The 17,033-nt window shown below is 44.3% G+C and overlaps 1 protein-coding gene across 22 annotated transcripts in view; it reads left to right on the top strand.

Annotated features, from left to right (window-relative positions):
• The window catches only part of PDE4DIP (phosphodiesterase 4D interacting protein), a gene marked incomplete at both ends in the record, with an annotated part of 299,765 nt that overhangs the window by 214,099 nt on the left and 68,633 nt on the right, over positions 1 to 17,033 (top strand). For 11 of the 22 annotated variants that reach the window (XM_081219762.1, XM_081219785.1, XM_081219784.1 and 8 more), the window contains 7 exons: positions 3,399 to 3,638; positions 4,996 to 5,112; positions 5,668 to 5,894; positions 7,056 to 7,199; positions 8,301 to 8,439; positions 8,732 to 8,778; positions 10,419 to 10,573. In XM_081219762.1, the coding sequence (XP_081075888.1) occupies positions 3,399 to 3,638; positions 4,996 to 5,112; positions 5,668 to 5,894; positions 7,056 to 7,199; positions 8,301 to 8,439; positions 8,732 to 8,778; positions 10,419 to 10,460 (956 nt within the window). Of the gene's footprint in view, positions 1 to 3,398; positions 3,639 to 4,995; positions 5,113 to 5,667; positions 5,895 to 7,055; positions 7,200 to 8,300; positions 8,440 to 8,731; positions 8,779 to 9,689; positions 9,742 to 10,418; positions 10,674 to 17,033 lie in introns of those variants that run through there. The other 11 variants (XM_081219766.1, XM_081219765.1, XM_081219764.1 and 8 more) reach the window with 4 other exon arrangements.

The following is a 17,033-nucleotide window of genomic DNA, read 5'->3' as shown; positions in this document are numbered from 1 at the left end:
GTTGTTAGCATTTGCCCTATATATTAAGGTGCTCCTATGTAGGGTGCATATATATGTACAATTGTTATATCTTCTTGGGTTGATCTTTTGGTCATTATGCAGTGTCCTTCTTTTAGTCTCTGTTTTAAAGTCTATTTTGTCTGATATGAGCATTGCTACTCCAACTTTCTTTTGATTCCATTTGTATGGAATATCTTTTTCCATCCCCTCACTTTTAGTCAGTATATGTCCCTAGATCTGAAGTGGGCCTCTTGTAGACAGCATATATATGGGTCTTGTTTTTGTATCCATTCAGCCAGTCTATGTCTTTTGGTTGGAGTATTTAATCCATTTACATTTAAGGTAATTACTGATATGTATGTTCTTATTGCGGTTTTGTTAATTGTTTTGGATTTGTTTTTGCAGGTCTTTTTTCTTCCCTTCCTCTTTTGTTCTCATCTCTTGTGATTTGATGATTATCTTTAGTGTTGTGTTTGGATTGATTTTTTGTGTGTGTGCATGTATCAATTGTAGATTTGTGGTTTGCGGTTACCATGAGATTTTGAGATAGCAGTCTATATATATATACACACACACACACACAAGATTTTTTTAAGTTTTAAGTTGCTAGTCTCTTACTTTCAAATGCATTTCCAATATCCTGCATCTGTACTCTCCTCACAATTGCTGGTTTTGATATCACATTAGAGTGTGGATGATTTCCTACCTTTACAGTATATGTTTGCCTTACCAGTGAGCTTTCCCATTCATAATTTTCTTGTTTCTCTTTTTGGCCTAGAGAAATTCCTTTAGCATTTGTTGTAAAGCTGGGTTGGTGGTGCTAAATTCTCTTAGCTTTTGCTTGTCTGTAAAGCTTTTGATTTCTCCATCAAATCTGAATGAGAGCCTTGCTGGGTAGAGTATTCTTGGTTGTACGTTTTCCCCTTTCATCATTTTAAATATATTGTGCCACTCCATTCTGGCCTGCAGAGTTTCTGCTCAAAAATCAGCTGATAACCTTATGGTGATTCTCTTGTATGTTATTTGTTGCTCTTCCCTTGTTGCTTTTAATATTTTTCCTTTGTCTTTAATTTTTGTCAGTTTGATTAATATGTGTCTTGGCATGTTCCTCCTTGAGTTTATCTTCTATGGGACTCTCTGCTCTTCCTGGACTTGGCTGACTGTTTTCTTTCTCGTGTTAGGGAATTTTCAGCTATTACCTCTTCAAGTATTTTCTCAGGCCCTTTCTCTCTCTCTCTTTTCCTTCTGGTACCCCTATAATGTGAATGTTGGTGCATTTAATGTTGTCCCAGAGGTCTCTTAAAGTGTCCTCATTTCTTTTCATTCATTTTTCTTTATCCTGTTCCAAAGCAGTGATTTCCACCATTCTGTCTTCCAGCTCACTTATCTGTTCTGCTTCATTTATTCTGCTATTGATTCCTTCTAGTGTATTTTTCATTTCAGTTATTGTATTGTTCAACTCTGTTTTTTTGTTCTTTAGTTCTTCTAGATCTTTGTTAAACATTTCTATCTTCTCAATCTGTGCCTGCATTCTTTTTCTGTGATTTTGAATCATCTTTACTATCATTACTCTGAATTATTTTTCAGGTAGATTGCCTGTCTCCACTTTACTTAGTTGTTCCTCTGGGGTTTTATCTTGTTCCTTCGTGTGGAACATATTTCTCTGCTTTCTCATTTTGTCTAACTTTCTGTGTTTGTCATCTTTCCACAGGCTGCAGGATTGTAGCTCTTCTTGCTTCTGATGTCTGCCCCCTGGTGGGTGAGGTTGGTCCAGGGGCTTGTGCAGGCTTCCTGGTGGGAGTGACTGGTGCCTGCCCACTTTTGGGTGGAGTTGGGTCTTGTCCATCTGGTGGGCAGGGCCAAGTCATGGGGTATGTTTAGAGGCAGCAGTGGACTCTGGATGACTTTATGCAGCCTGTCTGCTGATGGGTGGTGCTGTGTCCCCACCCTGTTGGTTGTTTGGCCTGAGGCATCCCAGCATTGGAGCCTGCAGGCTGTTGGGCAGGGCCAGGTCTCAGTGCCAAAATGGCGACCTCTAGGAGAGCTCATGCTGTTGAATATTCCCTGGGGCCTCCACCACCAGTGTTCTTGTCCCCACAGTGAGCCACAGCTGACTCCTGCCACCTCAGGAGACCCTCCAAGACCTGCAGGTAGGTCTGGCCCAGGCACCTATGCAGTCATTGCTTTGCCCTGGGTCCCAGTGCTCATGAAACCATTTTGCACTCTCTAAGACTGGAATCTCTGTTTCTCACAGTCCTGTGGAGATCCTACACTCAAGCCCCACTGGCCTTCAAAACCACATGCTCTGGTAGCTCCTTCTCCCTATTACAATACCCCAGGCTGGGGAGCCTGACATGGGGCTCAGAACTCTCACTCCTGTGGGAGGACCTCTGCAATATAATTATTTTCCAGTCTGTGGAAGCGGGTATGGGATTTGATTATATCATGAAAGCACCCCTCCTACTATCTCGTTGTGGCTTCCTCTTTGTCTTTGGATGCAGAATATCTTTTTGGTAGGTTCCAGTGGTTTTTGTTGATGGTTGTTCAGCAGTTAGTTGTGATTTTGGTGTTTTCATGAGAGGAGGTGAGCTCAAGTCCTTCTACTCTGCCATCTTGTCCTGCACTCCTCTTAATTTATCCCATTTAGTGAGAATATTCATATAGCTCTTTGCAGAAATATTAATGTGTTTGGTTAAGGCCTGTGGCTCTGATGCAACTGGGTGCATGTATTATATGGTATATGCATCCTATAGCCTTGCTAAAAACCAAAACAAATTTTATCTTTTTAACTACATTTGGCTTCAACATTTTTAGATGAGCAATTGTGGCCTTGTAGAATATTTCTTAGATCTCTTCTTCCCCCAGTACATAGAAACAGGCTATGAGTGGTGAGTGGAGGTAAAAAAAACTAGAAGAAATTGAGAAGTCCAATTAGTTATGATCCCTGGTCTGTGGTACCCCACTCCCATTCTTACATGCTGCCAAAAGCCCTGATGCCTTCCTCTTCCTCTCCCTTTGATTCCTGAATGTGGAGGTCATCACATCTCCTTCTATAGTTCAGTATTGATCTCCTGCCCTGGAAGAGCCTGCTGTCTAGCCTGCAGGACTAACGTTAATAAGGTGAAATAATAGGCTTGACTTATCTGCCAATCAAATGCCCTCTAGATGGACGAGGGTCATTTGAGCCTCCAAGGAAACTCCATGCTGGAGTGTATGCCATCTGAGTGTGTACCAGGCCCTGCATAGGAAAAGTGACATATCCATCATAGGTGTGTTCCTGGGACCCTGAAATTACAGTGGGGTCCTTGGCAGAAAGGAATGTCAGAGGAGTGTTCTGACAAACGCTTGGAAATACTGGTTCAGTGCCACCAGACCCTCCGACCTCTCTCTACTTTCAGCTTACACCTGGGATGCCTGTCACCAAGTCCCTTTGAGCAGTGACTTGAGCCACCTGGTGGCAGAGATCCGAGCTTTGAGAGGGCAGCTGGAGCACAGCATTCAGGTGAACAACTGTCTGCAACTACAGCTTGAGCAGCAGTTGGATCGTGGTGCCAGCAAAACCAGCCTCAGCCCCTCCTCTGTTAACCAGAAATTCCCCACCAACACTGACCCTGGAAACAAGCAGCTGCTCTTCCAAGGTAGGAAGGAAAAGGGAATCAGGAAGCCCTCAGCCAGTGGGGAGGTCCCCAGGATGTCTATGGTGGAAGGGACAATCTCGCCTCTTCCACGCTCCTTAAGGTCAGGGTGAAATCGAAGATGCTTCAATACAGTGCCTTGAGAGCATGGGATTTAGGGTCAGATCTGGCTCCAGGTTCTGACTTTGACACTTATATGTGGTTTGCCTTGTGTTTAAACTCCTCAGGTATTTAAGCCTTAGTTTCCTCATCTTTAACATGAGGATAATAATATACACTGTGCATAGTTATATGGAGCATTAAGTGAAATAATTTACAAGTGCCTGATGCAATAAGTGCTCAACAGTTAACAGCTGTATGTATTAATGCCTAGTCTTTATATTTGCAGAGTGCTTCAAAATATACCATGTTTTCAAATAAATTTTCAAATAATTTCATCAGAGCTAGGGCAGATTTTACTATCTCTGTATTTTACATGAGAAAATGTAGGCACTGAGACAATTAACTGACATGCTAAGGTTTACAGGAGTTAAGAGGCCAATCCAAGATTCGAAGCAGAAGTTTTGATCTGCTCTCTGTGTTCCTCCCACCTCACTATGCTCTGTCTCGGTGTTGCTTCTCTTTCCTCTCATGCTTTCCTCTCTCAGAGCCTCCCCACAGCACCAGCCAGGACTCATCTGAACTGGCTCAGTCACTCCTCCTCATCATCATACAGCACAGAGTCCTGAGTTGGAAAGCAGGTTCTAAGCCACATTTGCCTGAGCAGGGTCATTTCTGTCTCTTCGTGATATTTTCCAATTCCTCCCCTGGTGGAATTACTGCCTGGTCTCCAATAGGGCATCTCAAACTCACCAAGGCTTATGTCTCCTATTCTTCTTATACTACTACGTGCTTTCTAGTATGTCTCTTTCTTATACTACTACATATTTTCCAGCACTGACTCATGAGAATGGTGATTACAGTGCTGAGTTTAATCGCCCATAAATCCATTCATTCTTTGACCAAATATTTTTAACTTATATACTACATATATTTATACATATTTATATTTAGCTAAAAAGCATTGTATTAGACACACTGCATACAATATTATATTCAAATCAGGGGTTAGAAAGATATATCTAATAATTTTTCAAACTAGAAGTTGCTTTCTTATGGAACAGTGTTCAATTACAGGAACATCTTGCTCCAAATTAAGTGGTTTGCTTGCCAATGGTTTTGACTGTGGTACATGGGTGATGGTTACATAAGAGGAGAGTCATGTTGCCTTAGATATCCAGTAGTGAAGATAGGCTGTGCATGTGTTTCGGGAGCAGTATATTCCAGGGTTCCTAAAGTTGTGGTTATCTTTATTCCCTAGACTCAGCTGCCTCCCCTCCAGTTCGGGATGTGGGCATGAATTCTCCAATTCTGGTCTTCCCCAGCTCTTCTTCTGCTGCTCATGGCTCAGAGACCACAACCTTCAACAGGACAAATGGTAAATAGGGCAACTACAGGACTCAGGGTCTAATGATGGAAAATGACTAAAGCAAGTAACCTTTGGTTCTCTATATGCACATTATCTGAATTTAGAGATCTTTCCTGCATGTCCCACGGCCTTTAGCCCTACTCATTCCACCTCCTGTGGCTACCTTTTTTGTCATTATTCTTCCTCCTGTGGTTTTCCTATTGCTCTGGTATTTCTTCATTGCACTATAATCTCTTCCTTCTTGAAAGTGCTCTCTGTATCCAGATTAATTTCCTTGTCTGTGTCTTCTCAACCCCCAAATTTAAAATTTTTTAAATTTGTCCTGAATATTTCATTTATCAATAAGGATAAAATTTGCCTCCTGGCAATTTTATCATTATGGGATGATGTAAGAAAGATTATAAAACTATAGCACCCAGAATATCTATGGACTTCACACTTGTAGTTTCCAAGACTGTCATTCTTGTTTCTGGCCTCTTTCACTATTTGATGTCCATTTTGGATTGAACTGAGGATGATTATGAATAACAGTGGATTCTGTGTTATTGTGGTTTTATTCTTCAGAGCTGGGTTTGGATGCTTCTCCAGTAATGAAGAACCCTCCCAAGCTGGAGGGTGATGCTACTGATGGCTCCTTTGCCAATAAGCATGGCCGCCATGTCATTGGCCACATTGATGACTACAGTGCCCTAAGACAGCAGATTGGGGAGGGCAGACTGCTGGTCAAGAAGATAGCGTCGCTCATGAGATCAACCTGCAACTTCCCTGACCTTGAAGCTCCAGGCACAGAGGTAATCACATTTTAGCTCTTAGGTGCACCTTTCCTTAGGCCCTTTCTTCTTCTGATCTTAGCTTCTTCTCCCTCTATTTTTTTTTTCTTGCTCCACATCTCCCATCAGCTGAGGATACATCTTCCATTTATATCCAGCGAGGCCTTTTATCTTCATCTGTTAATTTCAGTACAAGCTCTGCTCTGTTCCAGATGTAGCTGACTTGCTATTTCCCCTCAGAACCACAGAAAAGCATGTGCAGCATTGCTGTCCTCATCAGTAGAGCACGTTAAGCGTCAACATACACACAATGCTGTACTGAGTACCCTTTGGTAGCTTATTATCTGCTAAAGTCATGCTGGCATATGACCATCTGTGGGCAGAATAAAATCACTTAATCAGTTGGCTGGAAAATGAGAATCTGCATCCATAGGGGCCAAATATGCAGAAGGGGTGAGGAGGGTGGCAGCCATGGAATTTCTCTGCTCACACTGAGCAAGGGGGGAGAGCAAGCAGCAAGGCTTCTCAGAGCCCTTCCCCAGGGAGAGATCCAGGTACTAGATGCTGTGCTGTCTGAGCTACTGGAGATGCACAGGCATGTAGGGACAGCCCTGCCCCCAGGGGCCCCCACAATAGAGAGGGATGCCCACACCTGAATAAATAAATATAACCAGGGGCTCCAGGCACAAGTTTACAAGGGCTCTGGGTGTGAGGGCATGAACCCAGAATCGGCTGTTATCCCAGGCAAGGAAAGTAACAGGTTCATGGGGGGGTGCCAACAGGGGATATGTAAGTTTCTGGGGGAGAACATGCCAGGTAAAGGGAGTGGCACCTCAGTCCTTCGAGCTACAAGTGGTGCAGCCCATTTGAAGCATAAGGTGTGATTTACGGAAGGACAAGGGGGGGCCAGTGCAAAAATAGGGACCTTAGACTCTGGAGCATGAAGCAGGACTAAAAGCTAAAGAGTGTGGGGAAAGTTGGAATCAAATGAATTCTTGCAAATCGAGAGGTCCCTGCTGAGGTCAGAGAAACTTGGCTTGCAGGTTAGAAAAGGGTTTCACAGGTTTAAGCAGGCTTGTGTCTATGCCTCACCCACAAAGGAAGCTGAGGCCTATGCTCAGCAAAAAAAAAAGTGATCTCTCAGCCCCGGGGATGCCCATGGCTACCTCCCCCTTTTCCCAGGTGATGGGCAGTGAAGGCATCCACGAGCTCAGGAACAGCGCCAACGCCCTTCACCACCGACTGGAGGAGTCGGCCTCCCTCCTCACCATGTTCTGGCGAGCAGCCTTGCCAAGTTCCCACAGCCCTGCGCTGGACAGCAAAGCGGTAAGGATCCAGCATCCCCTACTGGTTCTGCCCCCAAATATCCTTCTGCCTCCTAGGTCAGCAGATCCTGAAGATCAGGAGCTGAATGGGCAGCTGGGACAAAGGGGACCTGAGGGGGGCGTCCCTGGAGGGAGACCTCTCCCCCGTGGTGGCTGCTTTCAGTGCAGCCCTGCCTCCATCCCCTCTCCCCGCAGCCCTGACCCCCAGGATAAGTAATCAAAGAGCAGAAGGAAAGGACATGGAGGAGGCAGAGACACGAGAGCCCTGGTAACCCCTAAATGTTCCGTTTCTTTAACTTTCTGAAGTTTGGCTGCGCTGAAGTTCAGGACCATGTTAAAACATCAACATCTCCTTTCCCTTCCTAGCCCACCCCCACCTCCAGGTCCACATAGTCAGGCAGGATCACAAAATATCACCAGGAGTCACCCAGCCTCTTGTAGCCACCCCCTGGAATCCCAGAAAACCACTTACATCTGCGTCTCAGGGTCAGGCCTGGGGAGAGTCAGGCTCCCCCAGGTGCTCTCAGATCTCGGACTGCTTTCTGGTTGGTGACCTTGGATAGGCAGGTTTCAGGATCCCTCCCAGGGGTTCCAACTCCAGACTAAGATCACTGACACTTTAGGGGCCCCAATTATGTTAATTCCAAGGAGGGAGCATTTTGCCATCTTGTGGTTGGCAGATATATTTACAAACTTACTGTCTCAGGCCAGCCCCATCTCCCCAGGCGTGATATCCAGGTGTAATATTCCTAACGACCAAGTCTTACTTGTGATGCCCAAGTGATATAACTATGTCAGCACGAAATCTGAGCTCTTGTTCACAGCTGGGAGTTTCAGTGTGGCCCGGAGTCAGGTTCTCTGCAGCAACAGGAGTGTAGCCTGTGCTAATCTGCACGGGGGCTTCCAGGTCCTCAGTGTTCCCACCTCATGGCCCATCCTGAGCCGTCACCTGCTGGAGGGATTGAGAGGTTTTAATGAGGGAAATCTGCTCCAAAAATACTTGAGAAGATTGTAGAATCCTATTGGGAGTTGTAAAGAGCCACCAAACACAGGGTGCTTTAGGCCTTCTGACCATTGACAGAGAGCCTGTTTTTCTTCCCAGGGAGAGTCCATGAAAAGGGAGCTTCTGGAACTGAGAACCAAACTATCCAAACAGGAGAGTCTCCTTCAGAGCACAGCTGAGCATCTGAAGACCGCCAACCAGCAGAAGGACAGCATGGAACAGTTTATCTTCAGCCAGTGTGGGTGCCCCCAGCCAGGGAATGGGACAGGAAATGGGGGTCCTTCCAGGTCCGCTACCTGTGCTGTGAATGGACAGACACCAGAGAGGTTAGGGGACGGGGGAGACTGATGTGGCATCTCTAAACCTCCTGTGCCATCAGTAATCGTGGAGGCAGAGGAGGGGACACGGGGTGGGGGGGCAGCAGGGGACCCAAAGCTGAGTGTCCAGAAAGACAAGCTTTAGAACACAAACCCAACGCAAGCGTGGGCCCACTGGTCATTTCTGCCTTGGGGGCTGCTTTCTTGTTTCAGTGACCAGGACACACGATGTTTTGAAGAAGGCAAGGAAGAATTTGGAGGTAAGGAAACTACTGCACCAGTCGGAGCCATAGAGCCCGCCCCAAACTTATCACCGTCTGTTGTCAGAGTGTGCAGGTGATCCTTGACCTGCTCTGACCTTCCAGGAGGAGATGTCTGGTCCATCTGTGGGAGCTCAGGTCCTCATGAGCATCCCTCTAGATTCCACTCTAATCAGCTCTCCACCCCAATGAGCAACCTCCCTTGACCTCTTGGTTGACCCTTACTTTGTCATCATCTTCTCTCCTTACTCCAATTCTGTCTCCTTTATGCCGGGTCAGGAGTGGGGAGAAATGCAGTTCAGTTGATTCTCAAGGTCAGAGGACATATGTGGTCTGCCTCTGAAGGAGCTCTCAGTAAAGGGATCCTGAGGCCAGTCAGGTGTTCTGGGGTTTCCTATACCATTATATGAAAAAATAATGGAAAGATGCTACCTAATAAGTTGATTTCACTGCACACTATTGGGCTGAAAACAGCAATTTGATTTGGATATCTGTTTATCTTTAAGCAGCAACACAAAAGAAAATCCTTGGGTCTTATTGATCTGAAAGAGAATTTGGTAATAAGTAAAAACTGAAACATAAAGGGCAAGATATTATCTCTATGGCAGACCTTCTCTACTTTTATTTAAAACACTAACACATTCTCTAGCAACCACTTTGATGAAAAACTTGAGGTCTTAGAAATGGCCTAAAAATCAAAAACTAAACCTTTTACCTTGGACTTTAAAGCTTTGCTATAAGCAATTAAGCAAATTCCTAGGAATGTTCCTAAATTGTAACCTAAGAGAATGTTGACCCCACAGTATGAAAATGGGTTGGGCCATAATTTAACTCTGTTTTGTTTGTTTGTTTGTTTTGCTAATTTCTTCTGTTTTTCTCTGATGATTCCTCTCTTTCCTGAGCCTTTTTAGAAGAACACTTACAAGATTGCCTCTGTAAAACCTTATTCCTGCCTCAGCAAAGGTAACCCAACAGCCTCTCATACCTGCTGGCTTCCCTAGTTTGGAAGTATCCTTCCCACTTCCCCTAGGCCACTGGAAAGGGCCCAAGGCCTGGGATCTAATCCCAGGCTTGTCACTAAGTGGCTATGTGGCTTTGGCTGGCCCCAGTCTCTGTGAGCCTGCTGACCCTCATCTGTAAGAGGGGACACTAGAGTTAGACGATCTCTGAGGTCCCTGCTGACCTGGCCCCTCCCCCCCATCAAGTAAACAGAACATAAATTTAACAGGGGGACCTCCCTGCAAAATATCCTCTCCTTCCTAAAACAGGGTGCTTCTGTATGTGCCTGTTTCATACTAAGCACTTCTTTTCCTGGGAGATCGCAAAAGCCATCCTTTTGTTCCAAAGTGAATTGGAGAGTGAACTGGCCCCTGAAGAGGGAGTGGTAGGATCCAGCCACCTGGTGTGCAGTGGCTTTGAGCAGAGATATGACCACAGGAGGTGGTGGGAAGCTTTTCCTCTAACCTGGTGGCCCCAGTTGCTCCTCCAGACCTCATCGCGTCCCCTCAGCTCATCCTCGTGACAGGCGCTCACCGTGCTCCTGGCTTCTGTCACCACTCAGTGCTCTCTCCAGCCTCAGTTAGCCACCAACAGTGCCTGATAATGGACTCTTACTTCGTTTGTGTTATTTTCATCTGCAGGTGAAATCCCTAAGGGCTCTGCCGTGCACTCCAGTCCTGTGACCCTTGCCTTCCAGGAGCCAAGCAAGAAGCGAAGCCACCAGAGGTCCTTAAAACAGCAGGAAGGGTGGGCCTGCCCCCCTTCTTTGCAGCTCCCAGTCTGCTGAGGAGGATCTGGGCCCCACTCCTCCACACCTGCTGGAGGGTCTGAAAGGAGTTCGAGATGTGGCCTGATGGGGCAGGGCGAAAGGCAGAGGGCCTCTCCTGCAGTTGAGGAATAACCAGCCAAGGTCCACTGGGCCCAGCACTAAGAAAACAGGCATAGTTTGTAGAAGACCTTGTGACACTGCTTCTGAATGCCCCAAGGGTATGGGAACCAGCAACAGCACATTTCTCGCCTTATCCTCAGAGGGTCAACTCAGGGGAAATAGGACCTGCTTCCTAGCAATGGAGCCCCACACTGGAGCTCCACAGCAGATCTAAAAAGCACAGGACTGAGCAGCAGTGCCCTGCAGGACAGTGTTGGCAGACCTAACCTGGGCCAGCGAGCTGGGTCACAGTCAGGCTGGGGATTGGTCTACACTGCAGCACCTGAGTTATTTGAATCCACGTGGTGAGAGCAGTGATTCCCAGATGCCATCTCATGCTTAGCCTAGGCCCCCTATTTCTATTCTATTATGATCTCCAAAAAGTGTACTGACCTTACTCTAAATATGCTGTCCCATTTTGTCATCCCAACTTCTCTCTGGGAACTAGGGACTAATGGCCACACCAAGCCCATTGAAAGTCTTGTGTAAAGCAAATCAGTGATCATTTTTAAGTGACATGTGAGCAACCCCCAGTTGCTAAAGCCTAGTCTGTGTCTTCACAGTGCTTTAGAATGTGTGTGTGTATAAATGTATGATATATATTTATATATGTTGCTATAGTGATATGTTGAAGGCTAACATAACTGGTGGATAGGGTCAGTGGGAGGAAATGAAACAGTCTTTTTGGTGGCTATTAAAGCAAAACATGTATAAAGGAATAAAGTTTTCTTCACCTGCTTAGTTTCTAATTTCTATACCAGTCCTCAGGGTGAGTGTGTAAAAACAGGAAAGACAGACTGTCATTAAAAAGCTAACTGTCTGAAGCAAAATCAAAATGGCGGAGTAGGTGGATATGGAGCTCCTCTCCCCAACAGACATATCAAAAATACATCTACATATGGAGCACTTCTCCTTGAAAAGTGGCAGAACTCCTATAAACCAAAGCTGCAAGAAAGATCTACATGTAATTAATTGGGTAGGAAGGGGGAAAAAAAGAAGACCTGGGTCAGCTCCTGGGCCCCTTGGTGGGATCTGCAAGGAGTAGGTCCACAAGGGTAGACCCTTGCCCTGGGGAGTGAGCAGGTCGAGTCACAATATGGGCATCCCAGTCCTGGGGTCCTGCATGGAGTGGCCAGGCCCCCTTGCCTCTTGGGAAATCTGCTGAGACAGAAGGGTTGGAGAAGACTAGACTCTACTCACAAGCAGTGCATGCTGGCTTGCTGACAATCAGGGCAGAGAGTGTTGCACTGGGAGCAGCCCCCTTGCTGTATTTCCCAGTCCAAAGGGGCCAATGCCCTGGCCCCACTCACTCCACACCACAACCTGGCACAGAATCTTGCCAGAGACTGGATCTAGTCGTGCAGAGACAGACCAGGACATCTGGGGTGTGATCTAGGAGTAACGTCAGATGCCATAGTCAGCAAGGGCTCAGGGCAACAGGTGTAAATGCAGCAAACATTACTGTGTGTCCATGGTAGCACAACAAGAGTACGCAAGGGCCAAGCAATGAATCTTGAGCAGACAGGCCCTGGGAGAGGATATGATCTAGCTAGGCAGAAACAGCCCAGAGGGCCTGGGGTGTGGTCCAGTTGGGGCTGAAACGGCCATTGTGAGCATGCTCAGGAGTACACAGTGGTTTGTCTTCCAGCTCAGCACTAGATCTGGGGCAGAGAGGTCCTGGGTGAGGTCTGACACAGAGGCAGCCCAGATCTCAGGTGGCAGCGTAGCCACCTCAGTCCCTGCAGCCACAACCTCCCAAACTCCAGGCCCAGCCCACTCCATGCCACAGTCTGACACTAGATCTGGGATAAACACAATGGGGACACAATCTTGGGCTGCCTCTGAGTGGAGCTTTAGATGCCTACACAGGTGGAGCATAGGTCCTCTGTAACCACACAGGCCTCACTTTCTTCAGCACTCACCTCCTTTGGGGCAGGGCATGTACTCAAGGACAACAGAGGCTGATCAAACCCAACCCTCAAGGCTTCTACTCCAACTGGGGAGCACACCCTGCCCCTGACAGGGCCATGACATGGAGCAGAAAGGGACCCCCACCTCACATCCAGCACAGGCTCTAGATATTACACCACCATCCACACCCTGCTATCAAGGGGATAATGGCCAGCACACACTGAGAAAAGGCATGGCTGGCATTCATCCTGAAACTAGCCCTCACACCAAAAATATTAGACTCATGGAAGCTACACAGGGACACTCCCAAATAAACACAGCCATTCAAGATCACAGTAGATAACTGTTTCTCCTAAAATCATAGAGACAGACAAATTTAAGTAAAATGAAAAGAAAGAGGATCTACTCCCAATTAAAAGAGCAAGAGAATTCTCCTGAAAGAACAAATAATGAAACAGACCTCACCAGTCTACTAGACCTGGAGTTCAAAAAGGAGGTAATAAACTCAACATAAGAAAAGCTATTTATGATGAACGCACAGCCAATACAATAGTCAATGGTGAAAAGCTAAAAGCCTTCCCACTAAAATCTGGAACAAGACAAGGATGCCCACTAACCTCTTCTATTCAACATAGTATTAGAAGCCCTAGCCACAGCAATCAGACAAGAAAAAGAAATAAAAGGTATTCAAATTGGAAGGGAAGATGTAAAATTGTCATTATATGCAGATGATATGATGCTATATATAGAAAACCCTAAAGATGCCACACAAAAACTACTAGAACTGATAAACATATTCAGCAAGTTAGCAAGATACAAGATTAACATACAGAAATTGGTTGCATTTCTTTACACCAACAATGAAATATCAGAAAGGGAATACATAAAAAACTATACCTTGGGTTTCCCTGGTGGCGCAGTGGTGGAGAGTCTGCCTGCCAATGCAGGGGACACGGGTTTGTGCCCCGGTCCAGGAAGATCCCACGTGCCGTGGAGCACCTGGGCCCATGAGCCATGACCACTGAGCCTGCGCATCCAGAGCCTGTACTCTGCAAAAGAAGAGGCCACAGCAGTGAGAGGCCCGCGTACCACACAAAAAAAACTATACCTTTTAAAATCACAACCCAAAAAACAAACTACTTAGGAATAAACCTCACCAAGGAGGTAAAAGACGTCTACTCTGAGAACTATAAAACATTAATAAAGTAAATTGAAGATGATTCAAAGAAATGGAAAGATATCCCATGCTCTCTGATTGGAAGAATTAATATTGTTAAAATGGCCATACTACCCAAGCAATCTACAGATTTAATGTGATCCCTATCAAATTACCCATGACATTTTTCACATAATTAGGACAAATAATCCTAACATTTATATGGAACCACAAAAGACCCAGAATTGCCAAAGCAACTCTGAGAAAAAAGAACAAAGCTGGAAACATAACCCTCCCAACCTTCAGACAATACTACAAACCAACAGTAATCAAAACTGCATGGTATTGGCACAAAAACAGACACATGGATCAATGGAACAAAATAGAGAGCCCAGAAATAAACCCACACACCCATGGTCAATTAATCTTTGACAAAGGAGGCAGGAATATACAATGGGAAAAAGGCAGTCTCTTCAGCAAGTGGTGCTGGGAAAGTTGGACAGCTGCATGTAAATCAATGAAGTTAGAACACATCCTCTCACCATACACAAAAATAAACTCAAAATGTCTTAAAGACTTAAACATAAGACATAACACCATAACACTCCTAGAATAGAACATAGGCAAAACATCCTCTGACATAAATCGTACCAATGTTTTCTTAGGTCAGTCTCCCAATAGAACTAAAAACAAAAATAAACAAATGGGACCTAATCAAACTTACAAGCTTTTGCATAGCAAAGGAAACCATATACAAAATGAAAGGACAACCTACAGAATGGGAGAAAATATTTGCAAACAATTCAACTGACATGGGCTTAATTTCCAAAATATACAAACAGCTCCTATAATTCAATAATGAAAAAACAAATAATCCAATCAAAAAACGGGCATAAGACCTTAATAGACATTTCTCCTAAGAATACATACAGATGGCCAATAAGCACATGAAAAAATACTCAACATTGCTGATTATTAGAGAAATGCAAATCAAAACTACAGTGTGGTACCACTTCACACCAATCAGAATGGCCATCATTAAAAAGTCTACCAATTTGGGCCTCCCTGGTGGCGCAGTGGTTGAGAGTCCGCCTGCCGATGCAGGGGATACGGGTTCGTGCCCCGGTCTGGGAGGATCCCATATGCCGCGGAGCGGCTGGGCCCGTGAGCCATGGCCGCTGGGCCTGCGCATCCGGAGCCTGTGCTCTGCAACGGGAGAGGCCACAACAGTGAGAGGCCCGCATACCGCAAAAAGAAAAAAAGAAAAAAAAAAAAAAAAAAAAAAAAGTCTACCAATTACAAATGCTGGAGAGGGTGTGGAGAAAAGGGAACTCTCTTACATTGTTGGTGGAAATGTAAGTTGGTGCAGCCACTATGGAGAACAGTATGGAGGTTCCTTAGAAAACTAAAAATAGGATTACCATATGATCCAGCAATTCCACTCCTGGGCATATATCTGGACAAAACTACAACTCAAAAAGATACAGCCACCCCTATGTTCATAGCAGCACTATTCTCAATAGCCAAGATATGGAAACAACCTAAATGTCCATCGACAGATAAATGGATAAAGAAGATGTGATGTACACACACACACACACACACTGGAATACTACTTAGCCATAAAAAAGAACAAAATAATGTCATTTGCAGCAACATGGATGCAACTAGAGATGATCATGCTAAGTGAAGTAAGTCAGGAAGAGAAAGACCAATACCATATGATACCACTTATATGTGGAATCTAAAATATGACACAAGTGAACCTATCTATGGGGCAGACTGACGGACATAGAGAACAGACTGGTGGTTGCCAAGGGAGAGGGGGTTGGTGGAGGCATGGAGTGGAAGGTTGAGGTTAGAGATGTAAGCTTTTACATGTAGAATGGATAAACAACAAAGTCCTACTGTATAGCCCAGAGAACTACATTCAATATCCTATTATAAACCATAATGGAAAAGAATATATAAAAAAGAATGTATATCTATGTATAACAATCACTTTTCTGTACAGCAGTAATTAACACAACATTGTAAATCAACTATACTTCAATAAAAAAGGAGGCAATAAAAATGCTAACTGAATTAAAAATTATCGACAGAAATGCAGGTCACCGTAACAAGGACCTAGAAACTATAAAGATAAACCAATCAAAAATAGACAATTCAGTTGCCAAGATAAAAATCCAATCTAGAAGCAGTGAATAGCAGACTAAATGACACAGAAGAATGAATAAATGATCTGGAAGATAGAATAATAGAAATCAACCAATCAGAAGAGGTGACAGAAAGACAAATGAAAAAAAAAGAAGTGAAGGCAACATACAAGATCTATGGGACAATAGAAAATGTGCCAACCTTCACATAATAGGGATTCCAGAAGGAGGAGAACGAGAAAAGGGGATTGAAAATGTATTTGAAGAAATTATGGCTTAAAATTTTCCAAACCTAAGAAGGAAACAGAAATCCAGATACAGAAAGTACTGAGGATCCCAAACAAGATGAACCCAAACAGATTCACATCAAGACATATCATACTTAAAATGGCAAAAGTTAAAGAGAGGATTCTAAATGCAGCAAGAGAAAAACAAAGAGTCAGTTACAAGGGAACCTCCATAAGGCTGTCAGATGATTTCTCTATAGAAACTTTGCAGGCCAGAGGGAGTGGCATAATATATTCAAAGTCCAGAAAGGGAAAAACCTTCAACCTAGGATACTATACCCAGCAAAATTATCATTTAGTATAGACGGAGAGATAAAGAGTTTCTCAGGCAAGTAAAAACTAAAAGAATTCAGCAATACTGAACCTACCCCAAAAGGAATACTGAAGGGTCTTCTCTAAATAGAAAAGAAGCAAGAATCTATAGAAAAGGAAAATCACAATAGGAAAGGTATATATAAAAGGACTAAAGATCACTTAAATAAGCCAGTAGAGATTTAAATTTTTTTAAATTGTAAAAACAATTATAAATACAAATCACAGTAAGAAGATAAGCACAAAGATGTAAAATAGGACATCAAAGTCACAAAATGTCGGGGAGGGGATTATAAAAATGTAGATCATTTAGAATGTATTTGAACTAGTATGATTTCCAGTTTAAAGCAAGTAGATATAGCTATGGGTCAACATACTTGAAAACCAGGGTAACCACAAATAAAAAATATACAATAGATTCACAAAAATTAGTAAGAAAGGAACTCAAGCATACTATAAAAGAAAATCATCAAACCACAAAGGAAAAACCAAAAGAAGAAATGAAC

Source organism: Mesoplodon bidens, assembly GCF_964165515.1.
Source record: "Mesoplodon bidens genome assembly, chromosome: 2".
Taxonomy (NCBI): domain Eukaryota; kingdom Metazoa; phylum Chordata; class Mammalia; order Artiodactyla; family Ziphiidae; genus Mesoplodon; species Mesoplodon bidens.
The sequence above is the reverse complement of the archived record's forward strand: the minus strand, read 5'-3'. Positions and strand labels throughout refer to the sequence as shown.